The 24,350-nt window shown below is 37.2% G+C and overlaps 1 protein-coding gene across 1 annotated transcript in view; it reads left to right on the forward strand.

Moving 5' to 3' along the window:
• Rnmt (RNA guanine-7 methyltransferase) overlaps positions 1 to 24,133 on the forward strand; it is a 30,056-nt gene extending 5,923 nt beyond the window's left edge. Inside the window, exons 2-8 of the mRNA XM_083113449.1 lie at positions 3,249 to 3,459; positions 4,429 to 4,685; positions 7,841 to 8,022; positions 10,058 to 10,225; positions 12,325 to 12,436; positions 20,300 to 20,432; positions 23,580 to 24,133. Coding sequence (XP_082969575.1) covers positions 3,249 to 3,459; positions 4,429 to 4,685; positions 7,841 to 8,022; positions 10,058 to 10,225; positions 12,325 to 12,436; positions 20,300 to 20,432; positions 23,580 to 23,713 — 1,197 coding nt within the window. The 3' untranslated portion in view covers positions 23,714 to 24,133. The remainder of the gene's footprint in view (positions 1 to 3,248; positions 3,460 to 4,428; positions 4,686 to 7,840; positions 8,023 to 10,057; positions 10,226 to 12,324; positions 12,437 to 20,299; positions 20,433 to 23,579) is intronic.
• The last annotated feature ends 217 nt before the right edge of the window (positions 24,134 to 24,350 follow it).

Consider the following 24,350-nt stretch of genomic DNA (forward strand, 5'->3'; position numbering starts at 1 on the left):
ACAGGGTGGCTACTCACCGGGAATTATGCTTGAATTTTTCTCTGGAGACGTGAAAAATTGCAACTTTTGTTAATCCAAGTGCCATTGAATTTTTACATATTTATAAATGCATTGAGGCAAGTTTTTCACAGTTTAGCTTTTATATTTATTGGGGAAGGAAGAGAAAGTTGCGTTAAAAATAAAACAGAATTCTCTCAATCCGTTTACTTTGTTACTGTTCTTTGCAGAACAATATCTGACAGACGGAAGACAAGATATCTTGAAGATGATTAGGTAAATTAGTCTGAAATTCGTATACAATTAACAATTTTCGTAGATTAGAATATAAACCGTAACATTTATGACTTTTGTTGATAGATGTATTTCGAGTCTTGAGTATGTGAAGTGGCAAATGTAAACTCCGCACTTTATATTAAATATTTTAAATATATATACAGTTTAATTTAATTAGAATTTTTGGATGCATTGGAATCACACACACCCTTTATATTATTAATATATTTGTGTGTGTGGGTGGTGAGAGGCGGTAATACGTAAGTTGAAATAGAAAGAAAGAATAAAACATGTGCTTGTAGCCTTGAATTTTTGGAAAGTTCACCTTGAAAACCGGAAATTATACTTGAATTTTATCATAACCTTAGAGTAGCCACCCTGTTTTAGTTTGATTAAATATACTGTTACAACAATATGATAAGTTGAACAAAAATAAAATAATGACTCTCAGCGTATCATCCAGTGCCTACCTACCGACCTCTGGCCTCACTCCCACCAGTTACAGGGTGGTGTGGTTAGCATGATAAACTCCCAGTCATTGTTGTAGGTTTTCTATGACCAGGTTTCGCTCCTCATTCAAAGCTCCCCAATTTCCTTACAATGGCGCCAGTCCCATACACAGGCCGAAATCCCTCGAAAAGTTGTTACACTTCCTTCAGGAGATTCGAACCTGCTCGCATCCCTTACTCTGAATCAAAACCTTGCATCTCAGACCATGCGGCCATGGTGTGAGAAAATTTAACAAAAAAGAAGCAGTTATACAATGGATCTTGTCAGTGTTACATTGTTGTAGCATAAATGTGAAACAAGCAGTGTTTTTGTTATTATTTTTTACTATTATTTTTGCTCTTAAAGGTTCGCATAACCACTTTCTATAGATGCAAAATAATCTAACACAGTTATTTTTAGTGGTTTTTATTTTATCTGCGATGTTTTGTCCTGGTATCCCAGAACTTCTTCAAGCTACACTTAGATATATATACAATAACACAACCTCACCACTCAGAGTGACTAGCCATGTGAGGTTGTGTTATTGTACGAGTTTCACTATTTATATTTTGAGCCTTGGCAACACTGATTGAAGTTAGGCACGATTTGACGTTTGCACGGAATCGTCTGGCATTATTGACCATAACGTACTTCAAATGTTTTGTCAATAGCTTGATTTGTGTTGTTTATGTTGCCTTGGAGATTGCACGACAACAATAAAATGGAATTAACTCGTGAACATTCTCGTGCGATGATTTTTTACGATTTTCGACGTGGATTATCAAGACAAGAGTGCATCGATCAACTTACTTCCACATTTGGCGATGAAGCCCCATCCTTTGCCACTGTGAAACGCTGGTATAACGAATTTAATCGTGGCCGCTATTCGCTCACCGACGAGATTCGCGAAGGTCGTCCAAAATCAGTTGTTGTTCAAGAAAACATTGATGCTGTGCAAAACCTAATACTGCAAGATCGTCATGTGACATACTGTGAGATTGAGGCAACCATAGGCATTAGTTCCACCAGCATATATAAAATATTACATGATCATTTAGCTGTGAGAAAGGTATGTTCTCGTTGGATCCCACACAATTTGACAAAAACTCAAAAAGACGCTCGCGTCAATTGGTGCTTCAAAAGACGTATATAAGATTGTAACAGGTGACGAATCATGGATATATGCATATGAGCCGGAACGTAAACAGCAGTCGAGTGTATGGGTGTTTCAAGATGAACCCAATCCAACAAAAGTTGTTCGCGCTCGAAGCACATCGAAACAAATGGTCGCCTGTTTTTTCGGGAAAACTGGTCATGTGGCAACTGTGCCTTTAGAGGAACATAGAACGGTCAACTCTGAATGGTACACAACAATTTGTTTGCGAGAGGTGTTCGGTCAAATACGGAAAACAAACAAACGCCGTCGGATCATTCTTCATCAAGACAATGCCAGCTGTCACACATCTCGTGTAACAACCGACTTTATGAACAGTCAAAAAATCGAATTGATGGGTCATCCGCCGTACAGTCCTGATTTGGCACCCAATGACTTCTTATTGTTCCCGAATGTCAAGAATAAATTTCGTGGACAGCGATTTTCGCCGGCGGAAGACGACGTTGATGCGTTCAAAAAGCATATTATGGAGGTGTCTCAAGAAGATTGGAAAAACTGCTTTGACAAATGGTGTATTGACCATAAAGGAGAATACTTTGAAAAACAATAAAGCAGTTTTCAATGCCAAATTCCTGTTTTTTCATTGTTAGGCTCAAAATATAAATATTGACCCTCGTATGTATATCTTAGTGTAGCTTGAAAAAGTTCTGGGAAACCAGAACAAAACGTCGCAGATAGAATAAAATAGAAACCACTAAAAATAACTGTGTTAGATTATTTTGCAGTTACTATTATTTTCAGTGAAGATATTTATCAAATTTTTATTATAGATCCCAAGTATCATCATCTGGTATTTTACCAGGATTCTTGATGTCTTCCGTTACATTAAATTTTATGAATGATGGCTTCCCCATTTGTGAAAACGAAAACTCCATAGTGGGTCTTTGTTGCCATTCTCATTATTTAATTTCCTCAAGTGTTCTTCTGCAATGAACGAAGCCTCCTGATTGGTATTACTGTGTTGTTAATAAAACTAAAAAGTAAATGTCTGATGAAGGGAAATTGTTTTTACCGAAATGTAACAATGACTGTGTTTTTATGTTTGTAACAGCCATGAACTACATCTTTAGAAATGTATTCGCTATAACATAGTGGAAGTTCATTCTACATATTCTTAATTCCCAAAAATGGTTTATTTCTTTTGGTTTTACCTGAAATGTTACAAGGATTCAGTAGCTGACATGCCTCCATAAGATAATGACGAGAAATGTCTTGCTTAATATTCCAACAGAGTTTGAAGTGTCTTGCATCAATCTATTGTACTTAAAATTGTGACATTATGTAGCAACAGTGGTTTGCTCCTTCCTTTCAGAAGGAGAATGTTGGTTCTGCAGAAGGCAATGAGTCTGCAGCCCCCTCAGATCTGTCTACCAAAGCCAGAGGTGCAGGCCAGCAGGATAGCGTGGGAGCGGTCGTGGCAGCACATTACAACACCTTGGAGGAGAAAGGCTTAGATGAGAGATCGAAGAGTCGGATAGTGTATCTGAGAAATTTCAATAACTGGGTGAAGAGCATGCTCATTAGTAAGTGGCTGATTAGAATAATACATTGTACACCGTTTACTATGGAGTGAATGAAATGTATCGACAGTGGCATATCTTGCCCTAGTTTTATCGTTGTTACCTTTTTACAATCTGAATATTTTAACCATGTAATTTTACCTGAAGATTTTTCTGTTGCTTCCTGCAGACTGATGCTTATTTGGTTGAAACATGGATTGAGTACAAAACACACCACTATAAGGTATGCTGTTTTGAATTTCATTGTTACAAATTATTCGAAAATATGGTGACAATGATATATTGTGAACAATAACAATCTGGGAATTTGATTTGCCAAAACAAACATGAACCCTACCAATGGAAAGAGATGATTATATACAGGAAGTTGAATTACACACGTGGAGGTACACAGTGTGACCATAAATTCTAGAACCAATGAGGGAACTGATGATTTCCTTAATGCGAAATGTTCATCACAGCTTGAACACACTTTCTCAAATGTTTCAGTATGTTTCCTTGAATTTTCTTACAAAGTATGAGGCTTCAGAAAAGTCTTTGCAGGTATTGTCCTTTCACAGTGACGATCCAGATCCCAGATTTCAAAATTTCCTACAAGATCATGGGATTGAGGTCAGGTGATAGTGGTGCCCAATCTGCAGTGCCTCCTCTGAATCCAGCATCTGAGATTCATTTGAGTTTTAAACTGTGACAGCGTTACTATCCCATCAGAAGGACATCTGGCCATCATGTCATCACCCCATTCACACCATTGGTTTCAGATTTTATGGCCACCATATATGTTGGAAAACTAAGGTAATGGCCTGTTTTTTTTTTTTTTTTTGTGCTACTTAAGATAGCTTTTGTAAACAATACTCAAAACCTGCAGTCTGAGCACTCGCTCATGACACATTTGAACCTAACAAAATATTCTGTAATCCATAGATGATCATGAATCTAATTTATCACAAGCATATTTTTAATTTTCATTAGATGAGTACCTCACCAAGGTGAAGCAAGGGAAGAACCAAGGCGATCCCATCAAAGTACTGGACATTGGATGTGGCAAAGGTGGAGACTTGCTGAAGTGGCGGAAGGGAGCCATTACTCACTTAATCTGCAGCGACATTGCCGAAACATCTGTCGAGCAGTGTCAGTCACGCTACAAAGACCTTCAGCAGAAGAGTCGGAATGACCGTGGCTATGAACCTGTCTTCTCAGCTGAGTTCATTGTTGCAGATTGCACAAAGGTAATTCATATGTAACCGTGCCATTGTGGTTCTCCCTGCTGCTGTTACCAGGTTCTTGCAGGCTAACAAAGATATGGCACTTGAAACAACAGCTTGGATTTGTCTGTCTATATATGTACTGATTGCCCCAATATCTTCTAGATCTGTTGTGCATTGTTCTTGATAAAGAATTCATCTCCACAAAATCAGTGGTAGGTGATAACTTTTTTATTTTAACTTGCTGAGTGAATAGGTCAGCAAATCAAATCTTCGTCAGTTTTTATTTAATGGCCAGGGGTAAACAAATACAGGATGCCTGTTTGCCATGACACCTGAATTATTTTACCTGCCACCTGAATTTTCAAATTCAGTTTCAAATATTTTATTCATATAGAAATTTCTATTCCTTTTTTTTAAATTACAAGTGCAGTTTTCTTTTATTTTAGTGAAAAATCAAATAAGACGCACAAGGATGACTTGGAGCTGACTGGTGTATATTTGAGTGTCTCTTAAAAAATTTAAAAAAATTCTATAATCTTGAGTGTGAGTTAGTGTTTTAAGTCCACTTTATGCACAGTAAGGCTAATCGGGACTGGACGTATGGTTTAAAGTGGGGTCCGAACCACTGTGCCATGAGCCTCCACTGAGTATCGAACCCAGGACCCCTTGATTACAAGGCGACGACGCTACCACTGCGTTAATATAATCATGTATTAATTGAAGGTCTTGGGTGTAAAACATGCTGACATTTTTCTCATTTCTGAGTTCATTAAGAAATAAGGTTATTAGAAGCTATACTGTAGATAAATTGTTTTCGTGTTATGTTTACCAATTTCACAAGGCTTCACTGAGTCCAATGCAAATTGTATGACATGACAGTTTCGCTTGAAAATTTATTGGATGGCACCTTTTACTTTGTAACTCAAAAATTACTAAAATGTTACTTACCATGTTTAACACCGGAGCTCTTCAATTAATAAAATAGATGTTATAAGGTGTAGCTTTAACTTAGTTAGATGTATGTTTTTTGTAGCCGATATTTAAAAATATATGTTGCTGGCTCCTGAATTATTTTTATTGTTTTCTACCCCCTGGTAACGACCATTCATCTACATCATTGCAGTTAGCTGAAAGAGGTAAGAGAGTGATGTAAAATACAAGGAACGCAAGATGTGTAACTGAACATACAAATTGTAAACATTTTGTAACAGTACTGTGCTGGACTCATGATCCCGCCACTGACTGTCCCAGATTCAACTGCTGGCATGTGAGGGTCCTTTAATCCATTTCATATAATCACCATTCATCCTCATCATTGTAATTAGTTTAGAGTGGCAGAAAAGCGATTCAAAATAACAAAAATAGAACAGCATTATGTGTATCCTTTGCGTAAATGGAAACAAGCACCATAGAACATATTTCTCTAGTACTTCAAAATAATTCAGTACAATCCATGTGTCACCAGAAATGTTTGCATCGGCTCTTGATATAAAATTGAACATTATAATAATTATTAATAAAATAGTAATAACTATTAATAATTATTATAAACTAATAGTAACTGTAAAGAATTTTTGCCAATCTATAATTGATATTATTTTAACCTTGGGGAGACTCTTCTACTCGATACGCCAGATTACTGATTGTTTAGTGGACACTTTTCATTACTTCCACTCACTTCCTTCAAGCAAAAGCTTGGAATGTTATTGGGGAATTTTAGTCATTTAGTTTACATTCTGCGACCTCCCACATAAAAATCTCATTTCTGTGATTTTGAAAACTCCTAGAAGCATTTGTTCTTTGGATTTTTGCACTCAATTTTTTGGTCTATCTCCTTTTTTGTAATTTAAAATGAATGCAGTGGAACCCCGATTTTACATTTTCCCACATTAACATTCAATCTTGATGATCCCAACATAGCAAAATGTTATAAAATTTTCCTTGATTTTTTACAATTCCTCGATTTTAAGTTTTATCGGCTTTGTGCCCTGAAAAACGTAAAATCAAGGTTTCACTGTGATAGCAATTTCCAGGGGGAGTTTGGCCAATGTATGGGAACGGTGGCCACCCACCATCGTGAGGAAATTGGGGAGCTACGAATGGGTAGTGCAACCCAGTTATGGAAACCTACAGGGACTGCTGACCTCACGCCACCCCGTAACTGGTTGGATGATTGCCCGCATCTGCTGAGGCATGTGAGAGTGAGGCTGGCAGTCCCTGGCCCTCGCAGGCTGTGCACCACAGGTTATTGTTAATTTGTTGGGGGTGGGGGGGTCGTTCAACCAGTTTTTCTTCTGAAACCCATGATGCAATTTTCTATCCAAACATCACTCCATTTGTGGAATTTAGTGATGAAATTAATGTGAGAAATCTGAATGTTGAGATGTATAAAACTAAACTTCATGGTGCAAGCCCTTTAAATGGGTGTACATTTCGGACAGCTTTCCATTGGGTGATGCATGACCCTTCACCACTGTTATCTGCTACTCTGGACCAGAACCTACTGCTACTTCTTGTCAAGCAACTCTCTCCTCATGATGCAGAACCAATGTTATTATGTAAGCGACAGTGTTCATATATTTGATGATGTTAAAATACATTCCAGTATGCATGACGTTTATGCCAACAGCTTGCTGTGTTTGTGCATTGTGCTCATTTTGAAATATATCCATCGTAATACGTTTAAATAATTGGTTAGGGTAACATTGATATTCAAGAGGTCACAGATTTATTTGCTCAGTCGATCCAATTGAATTATTCCTGTCCAGATAGAATCTTAAATCAAGAAGACTTAGGTGGGCATGCCATGTGGCATGAATGGGAGAGGAAAGAAGAGTTTGCAGGATTATTGTTGGGAGACCTGATGGTAAGAGACCAGTAGGAAGGCCAATATGAAGATGGAGGGATAACATTGAGATGAACCTAATGGAAATTGGTAAAGGTGGAAAAGATTGGATTGATCTTGCCCAGGATAGGCACAGGCTTGTGTTGTTGCAGCCATAAACCTTCGGGTTTAAGAACACTATAGAGTTAGTTGGTTAGACCAATTGAATGCAGTGACAATAGTTGTAACCACAGCTCACTCCCTTCTCACATTCCAGTTGACATAAGTGCCAGTGATTAAATTTGCTAACGGACCAATATATGCAAATCATTTCATTATCTTTCTCTTGCAGGTTCGGCTGAAGGACCAGTACAAGGATCCTTCCATGCAGCTGGATTTAGTCAGCTGCCAGTTCGCTTTCCACTACTGCTTTGAGAGCCTCTCGCAGGCCGATCAAATGGTCCAGAATGCAGCCGAGAGTCTTAGGCCAGGAGGTTACTTCATAGGCACAATTCCCGATGCTTATAACATTATGTGAGTATATTTCTTATATTTGATCTTAAGTGTGTTGGATGGGACTTTTGTTTGAAGTGTCTTGTTTATTAAACGTATGTGTTAAATGTGCTATGTCAACAAGCAATTAACGTATGTGTCAGCTCTGTGACCAAGCACATTAAGTGGTTGACATTCGATCTCTCCACTCAAGTTGCCAGTTTTAAGTTCTGGTGTGGGCATGAGTGTTCTTCGTGAGTGTCAATTTTGTCTAACCATCACAAAAGTATCGTGTATCTTCAGTGTTGGGATTAGCTGAAAGTGGCAGGAAAGTAAATTAGTACAATGTGCAATGAGTACCCACATGTTGAAATTTACAGTCATAATTTATACTTGGCAAATAAACATCAACTCAGTGTCTAAATATATTGGTTTGTTGCATTGTACACAACTTACTTATTGCTCAGCATGACATGCCTGAGGAAGCTGACAGAAAGGCACCAAAATTAATCACGTACAAACTTGTATATGGAAGAATGAATAAATTGTGTAGAATAATCCAACTCGGTGTTCTGCTGATCTGGAGATCCTGAGAAAGAAAGAAAAAAAAACAACCAGGGAAATCAACCTGCGGGAGAAGTCAAAAATGAAGTGGTATTTTGTACTTGCCATGGTTTGGGAATAAACATTAATTCCCCTTTTTTCTTGAACCAGCTTCTAGATTAAATACCATTCTCTTGAATAGCAAGTACAGTTTAACACTTTTTGTAGGATACAACATTGTTCTTGTGACTGATTCAATTCTTACATTTGCTTATTACTGTACCCAAACAAAACTAATTTTCATATGGGCCTTCATAACTATGTCACAATTAGATTAGAGGAGACTCACTTGTTAACGTAAATTTATAAAGATTCATTTACAAGTAAGGATGGTACTTCGATGTGCCAACACAAGTGATTGCATTAGCTGGTCCTTCCAAATGCAATATCTGGTTACAATGAAGGATTGTTGAAAACATGCCTTGTCGAGCCTCTTGTAGTATAGCAGACATTGCCAACCTTTCTCATCTTCCTTTTCTGTCCAAGCCATTATGTTCCAGGAGGCGGAAGCAGCTGAACATCATGTGCATCATAAGACAGGATTTTTGTGCAGCAGTATTAGGAGCAATATGTGGCTACATGCACTACTTGAACAATTGTAGATCAGTTAGCATTCTTATAAATATCGCTTGATTTTATTTGTATTTGTAGATTTTTATTGCTAGAATTTTTTATTTTAAGAGTGACGAACTAATAATTAACGAGCAGAAAAGTAAAAATTGTGGGATTGAAATAGGACCAAACTCCCATTCCTGGTTAAACCACAGTTGATTTTTCTACAATTTCCAATTTCTATCCCGGTTTTAATAATGCGGCATGTTTTCTTTTTGAAGGTAATTATGCTGCACCATCAACTTTTTAAGTTGTAGCAAGAGTCTACACTAATTCTTTTTTCTGGTTAATTTCACCCCTTTTAATTTCTCAATGCGTGGAAGATGCTGCAGTAACATGGATAACTACCACTTTGATTGATTGAATTATGTTTTTTTCTGTTGCTTTTCTGCCACATTTGGCTAATCACAATGACAGAACCTCTTTGACCCAGCATTAATGCCAATACTTGGAAACAATTCAAAGTAAATGAAAATATTTATGAATTTTAAAGTATAGTTTCTATTTGCAACTATCCCACATCAGTCTACTAGTTTTGCTGTAGAATAATCATAATTTTACCTCAAGATAGTTATTTTTTAATTACAAGATCAATTTCTCCCTTCAATGCTGTTGCCAGATAATGAAAATTGTGCATTTTGTATAATTTCCACGATATTTATAACCTGTGAGCTATAAAAATTACCAAACAATTTGCATTACTTACATTACATTCCTGTAACAGAGTCCATTGTAGGTTTCAATGCATTTGTCATTTATCAGATGATCTGTACTCAATGTGAAATGGTTTGCTTAAAATGTGGATGCATCTTTTATCTTCATTATTTTATGTTGTTTCATTTCATTTATTTATTTGTTCCAGGAAACGCCATCAGGAGTCAGAAGGTAAATTTGGGAATGAAATTTATAATGTGGAGTTTGAGTGCAGCACCAAGGAGCCATTTCCTCTCTTCGGAGCTAAATATAAATTCCATCTGGAAGGTGTTGTTGATTGCCCTGAGTTCTTGGTGCATTTTCCAACATTAATCAGGTATGAATATGAACTTCCTTTTCACTTACAGAGTGGAACCAGATTTACTTTGCTGGTCTGAATAAAGAAACATCACATAAAATTTTCTATGATTTTATATTTTCTACGAGGGTAAATCAAAAAGTAAAGGCAATTTTCACATAACATCTTTATTTCCACACAAGAAGAAAAACTACACATATCACTTTTCCACATATGGCCCCTGCACAGCAATGCACTTTTGGTATCGTGCAATCAGCTTCTGTATCCCGTCCGCGAAGAAGGTTTTTGGTTACTCACGAAGCCACGTCTCCACCGCCTGCTGGTCCTTGTCATCTGACCTGAAACTTTATGTTACCCTAATTCATCATGCACTATTGCATATGCTGATCTGAAATTGACGTCCAAGAGTTCCGCCACTTGTGCTATTGTGATTCTTCGATCGTCCCTGATAATGATATCCAACCGTTGGACGTTTTCTTCTGTGTGGGATCTTTTTGAGCCTCCACTTCAACATCCATCCGTTACATTTGTGCGTCTCGCTTTAAAGCGGTCCACCCACTCATACACCTTTCGTTGAGTCATGGTGCTTGCTCCATACCGCGCCAACAGCCGGTGATGGATGTCTGCCAGTTTGACTCCCTCCGACCACAGAAAGCACACTACGGCATGCTGTTCCTTGATGGTGCATTTGTGGAGTGGTGTGTCCATATGTGTGACCTCTTTGCTCCGTGACACTCAACACTCCAAGGATACACGTGGGGACGTCACACACACCCAGTCTTCGTTTCTTCCTCAGAAAACACAAAATTTGCCTCTAGTTTTTGATTTACCCTCGTACATTCTAAGAACCCTAGCCACAGGTACCTGAAAAACATAATTGATGTTTTTGTGTGTGTATATTAATATACATTTTAAAGCTAAACAATAAAATTTCTCTTCTAAAAATAAATATTCCATAAAAAATTTACCATGTGTATATTACATTGATGCAGAGCAGTGTTTCAATAGGAAGAGAAATGTTTCTTTAGTGCAGGGAAATTTGAGGAGATTGGTTCACGTATTTCAACTCATTACAGTGTGAAATACATTTATTCCCTCCCCTAAACTAAAGGAACCATGATGAATTATTATTTTTTTAATTGTCAAATTCTAGCTGGGTTCTGTGGAAATCTTCAAATATATAAAAATGTATGTATGTATATGTGTGTGTGTGTTTGTTCCGCCATAACTCTCGAACGCTTGGAGCAATTTCAACCAAACTTGGTATACATATCACTTGCAATATGGAAAGAAATTCTGTGAAGGGGGTGACATGTAAAAATAATCGAAAACGACCAATATTAGTGTGGAATCCATAGTTTTCGGAGTCTCTAAGATGAATAGTGACACTCCCAATGCCATTCAACTCCAAGTTCATTTTACACTATAGTTAGAATTCATTATATTCCTGTCTAATAGAAGATTTGGATAAAAAATACCCGGGCAATCAGCTAGTATGCTATAAAATCTGAGACCTGGCCAGGCATTTATCATTCATCCTCATCATTGCAATTCACCTAAGAGGTAGAAAAGTGACATACAGTACAATAACCAAAATAGATATAGTCATTATAATCAATATTTAATAATGTACACAAGTGATACCTCATGATATAACATTGGGAGCATAATATAACACTGCAGCTAACATGATTTTATTGTTTATTTTGTTGTACTCACTGTAATTTTTTTTAATATACAACATGTGTTTAATATAAGATTCCTTCTAGTGTCTGGAGATATTGTGCAATGTTATTGTCTCGTAGTTAATTCACATTGCATTTCTATCTTTCTCTTCATTAATCGTGACGATGAATGAATATTCTGGTGTCTTGGTCTGAACAGTCCAAATGGGAGAATGCCACTACTGAACACTATACTACCTGCCAACAGGTGACCTCAAGTGTGCATTTTTGTGTCAAAAATTAGAATTTGATATAAAATACAAACACCCACTCTCTGCACAGCCCATGTAGTCATAATTTCTCTCTTCCGTGTAATGTCATTCAGGTATTCAGTTACGACCACTAAACAGATGAATTTCTGTAAATGTTTTCAACATCTTGCTTCTTCCTTAGGTTGGCTGAGAAACACAATTTGCAGTTTGTTGCAAAAGAAAAGTTTGAAGACTTCTATGAGAAGATGAAAGAGGAAGGCCGCTCTCTTTTGGCCAAAATGCAGGCATTGGAGGTGAGTTTTATTTGGTAACTTCTCCACTTGGTAAGACAAATTACAATGTTATAATTGTAATTGGTAGAGACATGCATATTTTATTTTTGACAAAAACATGAAATGTGAAATAACACACTGTAATGTTCATTTTTCATGTTTTCAAAAGATTTTCAAAATTTGCCCTGACCACTTGGCAGTATTAACAACCCATTCCTTGAAAACTATACACTATATTTCAGTTCTGTCTTTTTTGTTCATTAGTATACCTCTAAAGATATTACATACTCAAATTACGAGGCGTATTTGGAAAGTAAGTACCGAAAGGGTGTAAAAAATAAAGTAAAATAGTTCCGTACGTTTTTTTTATTTGCATTGCATTTTACAGACCTTATACTACTTTTCTACGTAGTTTCCACCATTGTTCAAGCATTTCTCATAGCGTGGCACTAGTTTTTGTATCCCATCATCATAGAATGTTCCCGCCTGTGACAAAAACCATCCATGCACTGCTGCTTCGACGTCATCCTCGTCGAAACGCTGACCAGCAAGTAACTTCTTCTTCAGATGAAGAAAGAGATGGTAGTTACTTGGTACCAAGTCAGAGCTGTTGGTGGATGAACAAATTGTTCCCAACCGAATTATGTGATGAAATTTTGAATTTCTTGGGCCGTATGCGGACGAGCATTATTGTGATGCAACACAATGCCTTTGCTAAGCATTCCGCGTCTTTTTCTTTGAATTGCACGACGCAGCCGGATTAATGTGTCACAGCAGGCATCTTTGTTGGTGGTCTGTCCTCTAGGCAAGAATTCAACCATTCTTGCATTGAGAAAACAAATCACAGACCGGACATCACAGTCGACAGTCCGATTGATTTTCTTGAACATTTCAACCTTCAGAAAACTACGAAGAAAAAGCATGACCTGCTCCCACGCGTGCCTGTGGCTAAGTAACGGATGAAGGACGTCAGCGAGAACTCACACGGTCACGACTGCATCGCTACAGCCGCAATATTTGTAAATGGTACTTACTTTACGAATACGCCTCATACAAAAGAATAATCCATTGTTACTATTATTAAGAAGTGCCATTTGAGAAAGTCCTTTGCTTTTGTTTTGTTACTATGCGATAAATTGAAGATAAGGGGCTACATCTTCTCAACCACCGGATTTTTTTTAAAAAAAATTAAATTATGTAACATCCAACAATTAAGGGTCCTGTGGGAAGTGGGGTCAAAGGCCCAGAGTTCGAAATTTTCCTTAATTATGCAAAATTTCTGAACGCCATAATTTCCTCTTTTTTTAAATTTTTTTTTCTTTCAAAATTGAGGCATGAGAGTGGTCTTTTGTTGTGTTCCCTCCAAATTTGGCCCATCCAGTGTCCATAGGGTCGACGGTAGAAGGGACATTTTGGAAATTCTTCCTTAAGCTGGCAACACTGATATTTTATGCAAAGTTATTATTTTTTACTCAATACGTATCACTCTGATTTCAATGAAACTTTGCATGGTCGTAGGAATGTACCACCGCTATATACTACATTTTTCATTCACTTCGGTCTATTAAGGGGAACCCCCGGGGGGTCAAATTTTTTGAAAATTTCAATTTTCTTCTTCCTTTAACACTAATTACTGCGAGGCACCATGTATAAATTTTACTTCCGCTAAAAGACTTATCTTTTAGAAGCAGAAAAAAACAATTTCATCTCTCTCTGACAATTAGTTCTCAAGCTACGATTTTTTTTGTACTTCGCGACAAGTTTGAAAAGGCTCCCAACTTTAATGAGAATACATGCTCATGGGGCTCTGCCTTATAAAGGTTAAACTGCATTTTAACCTTGGTCAAGGTGAAGAGAAAATAATATGTATAACTGAGAATTACTTACAAATTAAATTTAGATACCATGTCATATCATTATCAAAATACTGTAATTGTATCTATTTTGAGGAACAAGATAATGCATAATACAGGTTATTTCTGTCATAAATTAATGATTCTTAAGTTTTATGTGGTTTAGCATCCACTTCCCGTATAAATTTTACTTACTGGTTAAGCATGTAAATTTTCCTCTTTATCTTCTCTATGGCCGACCAGTAGTAACTCAGGGTGGCGACAGACCTGGAAAACCGGGAAAAGTCAGGGAATTTGAGGTGTCAAAAAAAGTCAGGGAAATGTCAGGGAATTTCGTCTTCATTGACTTTTTTTTATTATTTATTTATTTATTTAAATATATCGTTATGGAACTCTGCACGGGAACAGGAAATCTCGTTCGTAAGTTTCGGCCTCAACTTTTAGAGAGAGAGAGAGAGAAATTTCTCTCGCCCTGGCTTCTCGGCGGGAATTTTAAATTCGAACACTCTTTGGAGGAAAATTGTTATAACTCGGGCACTATGGGAGCAATCTACTTCGGATAACTTTTGTTTTTCAGCTAAAACATCAGCGCATGCAACCGTGTACAATTCAGAATGCCGAACCGAGGAAGGGGGGTTGGGGGGCACGGCACCCGAATTTCAATGGAAATAAACATAATAATCTGTAGTTTGCCCCTTCTTCTCCCTCTATTTTGGAGAGAAGCCGCAAACTTTAGTATTCTTTTCAAAGAATGGACATTTCTCAAGAGAACGTAACACGTTTCATGTTCTTGGGTGCCATACAAGTTGAATAATGAGCCAAAATGTGAGAAACTGTTCGGAAATGTGGCATGGATATGTTGCGGAGAGGGGGGAGGTTGGTCATCAATATGAATTTCCCAGGCTTGCTCCAGACCTGTGTCAGAGTTTCCACCCAAACATAAGAGTATGAAGGTCCAAAAAGCACATTCATTTCGTAATCAGCACCATGATACCATATGGTATCATCGGGCAAGTACGACCTTACTCTGATGATACCATATGGTATCATCGGGAGAGTAAAGGTTAAGCCTCTAAATATTACGTGGAAAATACATTGAATTATCATTTTTTTTCTTGTCTGTATGGGAGTAGTAAGGGGACTTGTCAACAGATGGAGGGGATAAGAGCGGGTGGTGCCGTCCGATAGTTGTCAGACGTCGTAGTAAGGCATGTTGTTGGGCAAACTAAAGGAACAGGGAAACAAATAGGTTCCATTGATATATATATACAATTTTTGTCGAATATTGCCACCCGACAAAGTACCTCACTACAATATGCAAAAGAAATTGCATGGACTGCAACATCCAACAAAAATCGCATTCATAAACAAGATGAGCTTTAGACTGCAAATATGCTGCTCGAATGTTGTTACTCTTCTGGCTCACTTCAATTTATTTAATGTAGCAGTGCTTACGAAGGTTACTAATAATAAATAAGTAAATATTTTAATATCATATTTACTCAAATCATTCGGTCATAAAAGCAAATCACTTTCTTCAAGAATTGACTTTTGTCTGCTAGCCCTGCTAAATTTTCACTTTCCATCTACTGATTTATACTAGTGGTGGCCAGAAAGTAATTTCCAAGTAGTAGGGACATTGATTTTTCGCAAACGCCAAAACCATGAAAAATGGTAATTGCTGCGAAGTTATGTTTAGGATGTCTGGTGCAGTAATGTCTTGACACATTTTTCGCCCTTTCGAATATCGAAATAATGCGAATTTGGCATAAAATGTGAATTGTTTTCGTTTTTAGCGATTTTTTTAAAGAAATGTCCTAAAACAACGAAAAATTCCATGAAATCCAACCTTCTTGTCTTTTCTAGGCCATGTTTGTTTACATGGAACATGCAAGTTTTCCAACATTTTACTCAAGAGTAAACTATAGAGTTATACGTACATCGAATAATTCCCACAGCCACATTAAATCATGTATTTCCCACGATTTTTTCGATCCCCTGCGCTGGAGAACTGGGATGTTTTCCACCTATTCAAACTGCTCCGGCACCCACCCAGCATCATATGAAGCTGGTACCTTGAGAAAACTTTGAGGGATAAAGGTAGCCAGGAGCGTGGTGCTGATCACATCACCCCTACCTTCAGCCATGATCAAGAAAGTGTGGGGCCCTAACTCCACACCCCTACTATATACCTTCATGGAAAAGTGCAGGGGAGCACTTTACTTTTACTTCCTCAAAAATCTGTTCCAACATATCAAACTGTCACAAAAATACGTAGACCATGTGACCTACAATTGAAAGTAATAGTTTAAAAGCAGAATGGAGTATTACGTTTCAGTATATTTAGCAGATAAATGTTCTAAAACAAAAACGCGAATTTTGGGAAATGTAACACTAACAAGTCAAAAAAAGATAATGCCAATTTTTGGTGCCATAATATATCGGTATGTCACGGGAGATTGATTGATTTAAATTTTTTGGGTTCATCACCACTTATGGTCATTATGCACCCTTCAGTATATACGGGGAAAATTCCATAATCTAAAATCCTTACCTTAAAATTAAAAAAGGGGTATGAAAAATAACTTTCCCAAAATATCTTTCAAGATATCAAACACTCACGAAGAGGCGTAAGCCATGTGACTTACAATTTGAAACAGTAGTTTAAAAACACCATGAAGGTATAATTTCAGATATTTTCCAGAAAACGCTAAAATGAAAATGTTAATTTTGGGGAAAATAACACCGTATAGTACAAAATAAAAAATAAGAAAATAAACCAATTTTTAAAAAAAATAACAAAATATCAAGGTCCCTACCGATTAGGCATAAATAAAACAAGAATATCAGTTGTAATTTATTGCATTAGTAACAGTGAGTCCCTAACCTAATTTTCGGCATAATCACCACCATTGCTCTGGCATTTGTCGTAGCATGGCACTAAATTTTGTATGGCCATGGTATATGTGTCTGACAGCAAAGACTGAAACTATCTCTACCGCAGTGTAGCTGTCAAATCCTTGCCCTGCCACAAACCTCTTCAGTTAAGCAAAGAGATGAAAGTCTGTACATTCAAGGCCAGGGCTGTACAGAGAGTGGTCCAAGATCTCTCACCTGAAGTGATGCAAAGGGCCCGTGTGTACTCAGCTGTATGGGGTTTTGCACATTCGATTGGCGTGAATTGTCTGCACCATTGTCTGACCATACTATCACTCACGACGTCCAGTCTGCACACCTCACACGATTGCTGGTGGCTCTGTGCCAAATTCTGAGCGTGCAATATAGGCTACATCGCAGTTGGTGGGAGACTGTATGAGAGCTGCAATCTTTAACCTAGAACTGTCCTAAAACGGCTGCATTCAAACTGTACCAGATTACAGTTACATGCCACTTCTTCCTGCCTGCATGTGTGTGTGTCGCTCTCCGACCACTAGTGCTGTGTATAGGCACCATTGGAGCTTTTTTTCAGGATTCCCCTCGTATATGGACTTTCAGAAGCTTTTATTATTAGTGTGTTCCTGTTTTAATGTGTGGTTAGCTAAATCAGATACCTATACGATGCAATTCTATAAATTCCTTGCGTTAAATTTCTAATACCTACATACCCTTTTCGTCAGCAATAATGGTATAACTGCATGTTGTCAGTTTCACAGTACTTCACTTGGATATACTGTACTGAAGCAGAAATCCCATTGATAATGTAAGGAAATATGACACTTTATTTTGTTCGATTCAATTGTTTCACTTATATGCAAGAGTTAAGTTGTTTGCTTCACAGAGAAGCTAGAGAAGTAGCTTTATGCATTGAAAAATGAGTCCGCACTCATGGTTCTTGCATGCAGAGGGTTCCAAACCTCAGTGGAAATATCAACATATAATACCGAGAATGTATAAGGAGACTGATAAATTACAAATTGTATTTCTTAATCATTCACTCGTCACTCTTACCTCATTTAGTCGTAACTTTAAAAATAATCAAGTATTTTATTTTAAACTTACTGCGTATGACAAAATTCCGTAATCCTTCCCTAGCTTGTGAATTGTAATAATTTTCCAAATTCAATATTTTGCACTTTGAATTCAAATCATAGAGAATAGAGAAATTAAGTCAATTTCATAGAAGATAATATTGGTACTTAACAAAACCATAACGCGGATCTGTGTGAGTTTATTATTTCTATTTGCAAAAACATCGATTTAGTTTAGTTTGTAATTGTCAGGGAAAAATGTAAATTTTGTCCTGGAAAACCTGGAAAAGTCAGGGAATTTAATTTATGTTTGTTTGTAGCCACCCTGTAACTGAAAACACTCACTGAAGGAACATTCTGTTTTTATTATGGAACACTGCAAACATTAGCTATTGGCATTTTTTTAATGCATGCAAAAGAAAATGCATCTCGTGTTCTGAACAACTGCAGCAAATCTTTACCCTCTGATTTCATGTCATGTGCCTGCCGCCTCTTCTTGCCTTCTCTGTGACACAGCCAAGCTGCACTTGTCTTTCTCGCAACTCGAGACTGACCACAGCCATTCCCTCCTATCCTGTTTCATATTTGAAACTCGCCTTGTGTTTTTGTAACAAGAAATGAATAATTCTGTGACATGGTTGTAGCTTGTTTATGTACAAATGAACTGTATTTTATGGAAATTATTATGTATAACACCGAATTGCGCATAAATGCATTACGTACAAATAATGTTTAATTATCACGTTTTTAAATTATATTTTGCCAGAGCCTACAGTAATTTACGTGTAAAACAGAATTACGCAGAACTGAGTTACTTATAAAGCAGTCTCAACTGTATATATGCAGTGTTCCTTTTTTTTCTGCTTACAAAACCAGAAAGATAAAAAATGTTCTATTCGGCACTTGAAGCTATTTCTATGAATATTCATTTATCCACATAGTCAAGAGTAAGCTTAACAACGTGTTAAAAGTGATTCACCAGAGAAATATAAAAGAAATTGCCCACTGTCCAATAAATCAAATGGTCCATTTTGAGAAATGAATCAGATTGAAAATAATATTGTGAAAGAGGTAGTTCTCTCAATCAATACTATAGTGCATAAGATTTATATCTCGTGTATCGGGTAAATACTAGTAATCAGCCAATTCTCAATATCAGCAAATAATTTTAATTACATTTTACTGTAAATGGCCCAACTTGCTCGTACTTGTGCAACTTTCACTGTTCATTTAATTAATGTACTTACTAAAAAAAGAATACGGATTGTGTGTGTCACTGAAAGAAGTGGAACAAAATTGCTTTTCCCTCATTTGGTTTTTCCTTTGAATGTAGTTTTTATGGAAATGATCCGAGGGTGCGAAATCATTTTGGACTGGTGGGGGGAGAAATATATTAATCTACAAACCCCCTCCCCCATATACGATATACATATTTATAATGTTATTAAAAGTACAAATAAATTACTAAATTAAAAATATATTATTATTATTAATTGCACAAAAAAATTGTCACTTTTATATATATCAGATATTATAAAGTAGCAAGCTACTTCCTTTACTAACTGGTTAAAGATGTTAATAAATTATGAAATAGTTGAATCTTTTATTATGTGTTTTTATTTAGTTTTTGCTTTATGTTAATATAAATGAATTAGATTTCAAAGTTATTATTGTTTTGCATTCTTGTTTTACTTTTATTGTGCGTATTGATGTAGATTTGTTAATGACCTCTTGAGAAAGACAAAAAACATTGAACCCTCACAACTACACTAATTTGTGTATGTTTTCGATATTATTCTTAGTACAGTATATTTGAAATTAAAAGTAATTGCCTATCTTTTGTTTTTTGTAACAAAAACTCTCCCCCTGGAAATTTTTGGTGGGGGGGGGGATTCTTGAGTCCTAGATTGTTGGTGGGAACCCCCATCCTCCCAGGATTTCGCATCCTGCATGAACCAGATGAATTAATGACTTGAGAATGAATTCGATATGTCTAATTTATACTGACAAGAAGGAACACAATTGAAACTTTGACTATAATGACTTTTTTCTCTTCATTACAGACATACCCTCCTTACCATGAAGCCCCACTGCTAGGAAAACCAGAGGAGTATGAGCATGCCCAGCAGTATATGCAGACAAAGACAGGACATAGGAGGGTAGGAACCCTTTCAAGATCTGAGTGGGAAGCAGCTTGTAAGTATATTAATGACATGCCAATGTAAATTTATTGGTAAAATTACTGTTAATTTTGACCAGTCTGATTTTTCTCTGTAAATACGTACTCTGTGATTGATCATACTATTTTGTCATTTTGTTCTCACTATTTTATGAGTAAAAAGATTTAATTTTTATACCCTTGTTCTGTAAAATACATTTCTAATACGCAACTTCTCTTTGTAAGCCAACACATAACAGTTTCTTAGGTTCAGATTCTTTACTTATTTTTCTAATATTATTTTACATTACTTTTTTTCATCTTGACGTTAATCACAATAATGAGTACGAATGATGAACTGATGAAATTGGTGATGTGACAGTAATAGTCCCTTGCCTTACCAAGGGCCTGAATGTGGCTCCTCTGGCTTCACAGCATGCTATTCTAACACTGCCATGAAGCCTAGCCAGATTCTGTATGAAATGTTTGTCTTTTTTTATTATTAGATTAATGTAATATCAGTTATCGTTATTGTTATTCTACAAGAAAAGGAAATCATATTGTACATCCATAAAATATACAACAGAATCCCAAGTTTTTGTTCCCAGATTTTATATTTTCACACTTAATACATCTTCACTATGTGGTGTCAAGAAAACATAATAAAATTTTCCTTGATTTTATAATTTCCCACATAAGTTCTTTAGACACAGATCTCTGAGGGATACATAATCACAATTTCATTCTCCTAAATTGCTCCATATTGATATTATTGAACTTATTATGTGAGGGAACATTCTAAAAGATATATTACAAGAGGTGAATGAAAAATTATGCCTATAACTTAGTAACTCATCAATGGATTGAATCACAGACATTATACACTTGCACCAAGCTTATACTGTTACTTCTGGAATTCAGCTATCTCTTGGGTCTCCAAAAATGTTACTCGACCATCCCAGTATTATCGAGATTATGTAAAACTCACAATTTTCATTATTCTCATAATAGTGTTGAGGGGGAGAAATGGATTTTCTGGTTAAATTATGAATATTTGAAAGCAAAAGCCAGGATATATGGATATGGTATAGTTCCAATTGGCAGAGCATGTTCAATGCCAGACTTTTAATCTCTTCACTGAAGTTCCCAGGTTCAAATCTCAGCCCGGCAGGATTGTTCTCTATGAGTACCCTTAGTCAGTTCCATCTAATCATCAGTCATCCTCAATATCACGATAGTCAAAAGTGGCTAACTAAGAAAATAATATGAAATATGGAATAGTTACAATGTAATGTTTAAATATTCATATTCTGAATTACTTTATTGTTATAATTTTGAAGTATTCATGTCAGTCAGTAGGAATATTGACGTTGGTACTGGTTCAACATGCCATTGTCTCAGCCCTGTGATATAAACTAAGAAAATGTACTACCTACATGAGGTGGCAGGCTGGCCTCCATGGCAGAGTGGTTTGTACATCGTGCTACGATACCAGGGGCCCTGGGTTCGAATCCGGGCCTGGATATGGGTGTTTGTGAGTGTCCATTCATCACTTTCTTCACATCATCATTCATCCCCATCTTCACGATTAGCTAAAAGTGGCTGAAAAGCAAAGTAAAATAAACTACAAGGGTCGTTCAAGGTTGACCGGGACTTTTATTTCTGCAGAGGAAATAGGTAGCAGAAGAAACACCAAACTATGCCAGTTTTTCAAAGTATTCTCCGTGCGCGCCGAGGCACCGTTGCCATCGTTCTGGCAGCTCCCGAATTCCTTTGGCGTAGAAAGAACTTGGTTGTTGTCGTAGCCACTGGAGGACATCGCTCCGCAGTGCTTCATCTGTCGTGAATTTCTTCCCTCCCAGATGGTCTTTAAGGGGTGCAAACAAATGATAATCACTGGGGGTTAATTCCGGACTGTAGGGGGGATGGGGCAGAACTTCCCAGCGCATGTCGGCCAGAGTTGTTGTTGTCACATTGGCCGTGTGAGGTCAGGCATTGTCATGGAGAAGAATGACATTTCCAGACAACATCCCAGGTCTTTTCTTGCGAATGGACTTTCGTACAGCACCACTCAACAATGTGGAGTAATACTGGGCATTAATCGTGCTCCCTTTGTCCAGAACATCCACATGGATAACGCCCTTCATGTCCCAGAAGACACTTGCCATGCTCTTTCCAGCGGACGGCTGCGTTTTGCTTTTCTTGGGGGGCGGGGAACCTTTATGCCGCCACTCCATGCTGCGTCTTTTGGTCTCTGGGGTTGAATTGTGCAACCATGTTTCATCACACGTGATGATGGATTGCAACAATTCATCACCTTCTGCTCGAAACCGATTCAGAAGCTGTTCACAGACCGTCCTGCGTGTCCACTTCTGATCGAATGTCAGCTGGCGGGGAACCCACCTTGCACAGATTTTGCGGAAGCGTAAGTGGTCGTGAATGATTGTGTCAACACTCCCGACACTGATATTCACTTCGGCAGCAATATCCCGCACTGTTACTCACCGGTTCTCAAGAATCATTGCTCAACACGTGCGATATTCACTGGTGTGACTGCAGTCGGGCAAATGTGTCCATGCGCTTCATTTGTCACCAGCTCCCGTCCTTCGCGAAACTGCTCACACCATTCATACACTCTTGTCCGCGATATCGTTTGTTCACCATACTGTGCTTGCAATCGTCTGAAAATCTCAACTGGTTTCACTTTCTCCTTCACGAGAAATTTGATTACACACCGCTGCTCCACAGCCACAGACACACTGCTTGCCGCCATGTTCGCTGCAACTGCTGCGCATGCGCGAAATACGTCATGCCGGGCGCTAGTTACTCGCGAAGGAATACATTACGTCACCCGCACGTTTCATCATGATCCGGCTATTCATCGATTTTTTACGTACGAAAATCCCGGTCAACCTTGAACGACCCTTGTAAATCAATCAAATCGATGAGGCTGCGGAACATTGGAGAACATGTGTTCAATATGTTGACATTCATTGGATAATGATCTCATTAAGGACAATACCATGCATGCCAGATTTTCTTGAGCAATACCTATAAGTTCCCTTTGAATGCAAAGTATTGATGAATTTGCCATTCAGCCTCATTGTTGCAGTTAGCCTTGGAATGTTGCAATAACCAAATTTACAAAATAATAATGCTAACATGCTTTTGTACTCTTTTTCCAGCTCTGTATCTTGTATTTGCATTTAAAAAAGTTGGTCCTGGACACAAATCGAAACCAAGTGGCGAACCTCCAAAAAAGATGCAGAGAACAGATGAGCCATCAAGTGGAGGAAGTAAGGAAGGAAGAAAGTCATAAGGCAAGGAAGTGAATCTGGGACATTCTGTTTCTTAAACAAGAAGTGAATATAGAAAAACTGACATTTCTCATTGAAGACATAGGAGTATTTATTTAGTACAATATTCCTTTAATTCTGAATGCAGTGATAGGTGTTAGCCATCTAGTAAAAGTTGAGTTTAGGCTGCAGTTCTGGAAGAAGGGAATAGTGTCATGCTTTGAATTGCGTGGGAAGATTCTTAACTTTGGACCATGATCTCATTCATAATGAAATGAATGACTCCTTACAAAGGTGTCGTATGTTAAGGATTTTTTTCTTTCAAATTTTGTACATAAAAATTTATATGTACTCGAAACTTGTTTTTCATTTGACCTTTTTTTTAAAAAAAAAAAGATAATAACTTATATTAACTGCACTCATTTTAGAATAATAAAGTACAATTTATAAAAAATAACCTGAGTGTTCAATGGAGGAAAACAGTAACAGATGTGGTACAGCTATTAAAAGTTGAAAATTATAATTTAAGTTTGAGCATGATCATCAGATTATAAACACACGTACACATGTTTGAGTATATTACACTTCTGACATTCTTTTTGTTATTTGACCAGACACAACATTTTGCTCCTCACCTGGTGTTCAAAGTCAGCAACATCC

Source organism: Lepisma saccharinum, chromosome 27 (assembly GCF_977018435.1).
Source record: "Lepisma saccharinum chromosome 27, izLepSacc3.1, whole genome shotgun sequence".
In the NCBI taxonomy this organism is placed as follows: domain Eukaryota; kingdom Metazoa; phylum Arthropoda; class Insecta; order Zygentoma; family Lepismatidae; genus Lepisma; species Lepisma saccharinum.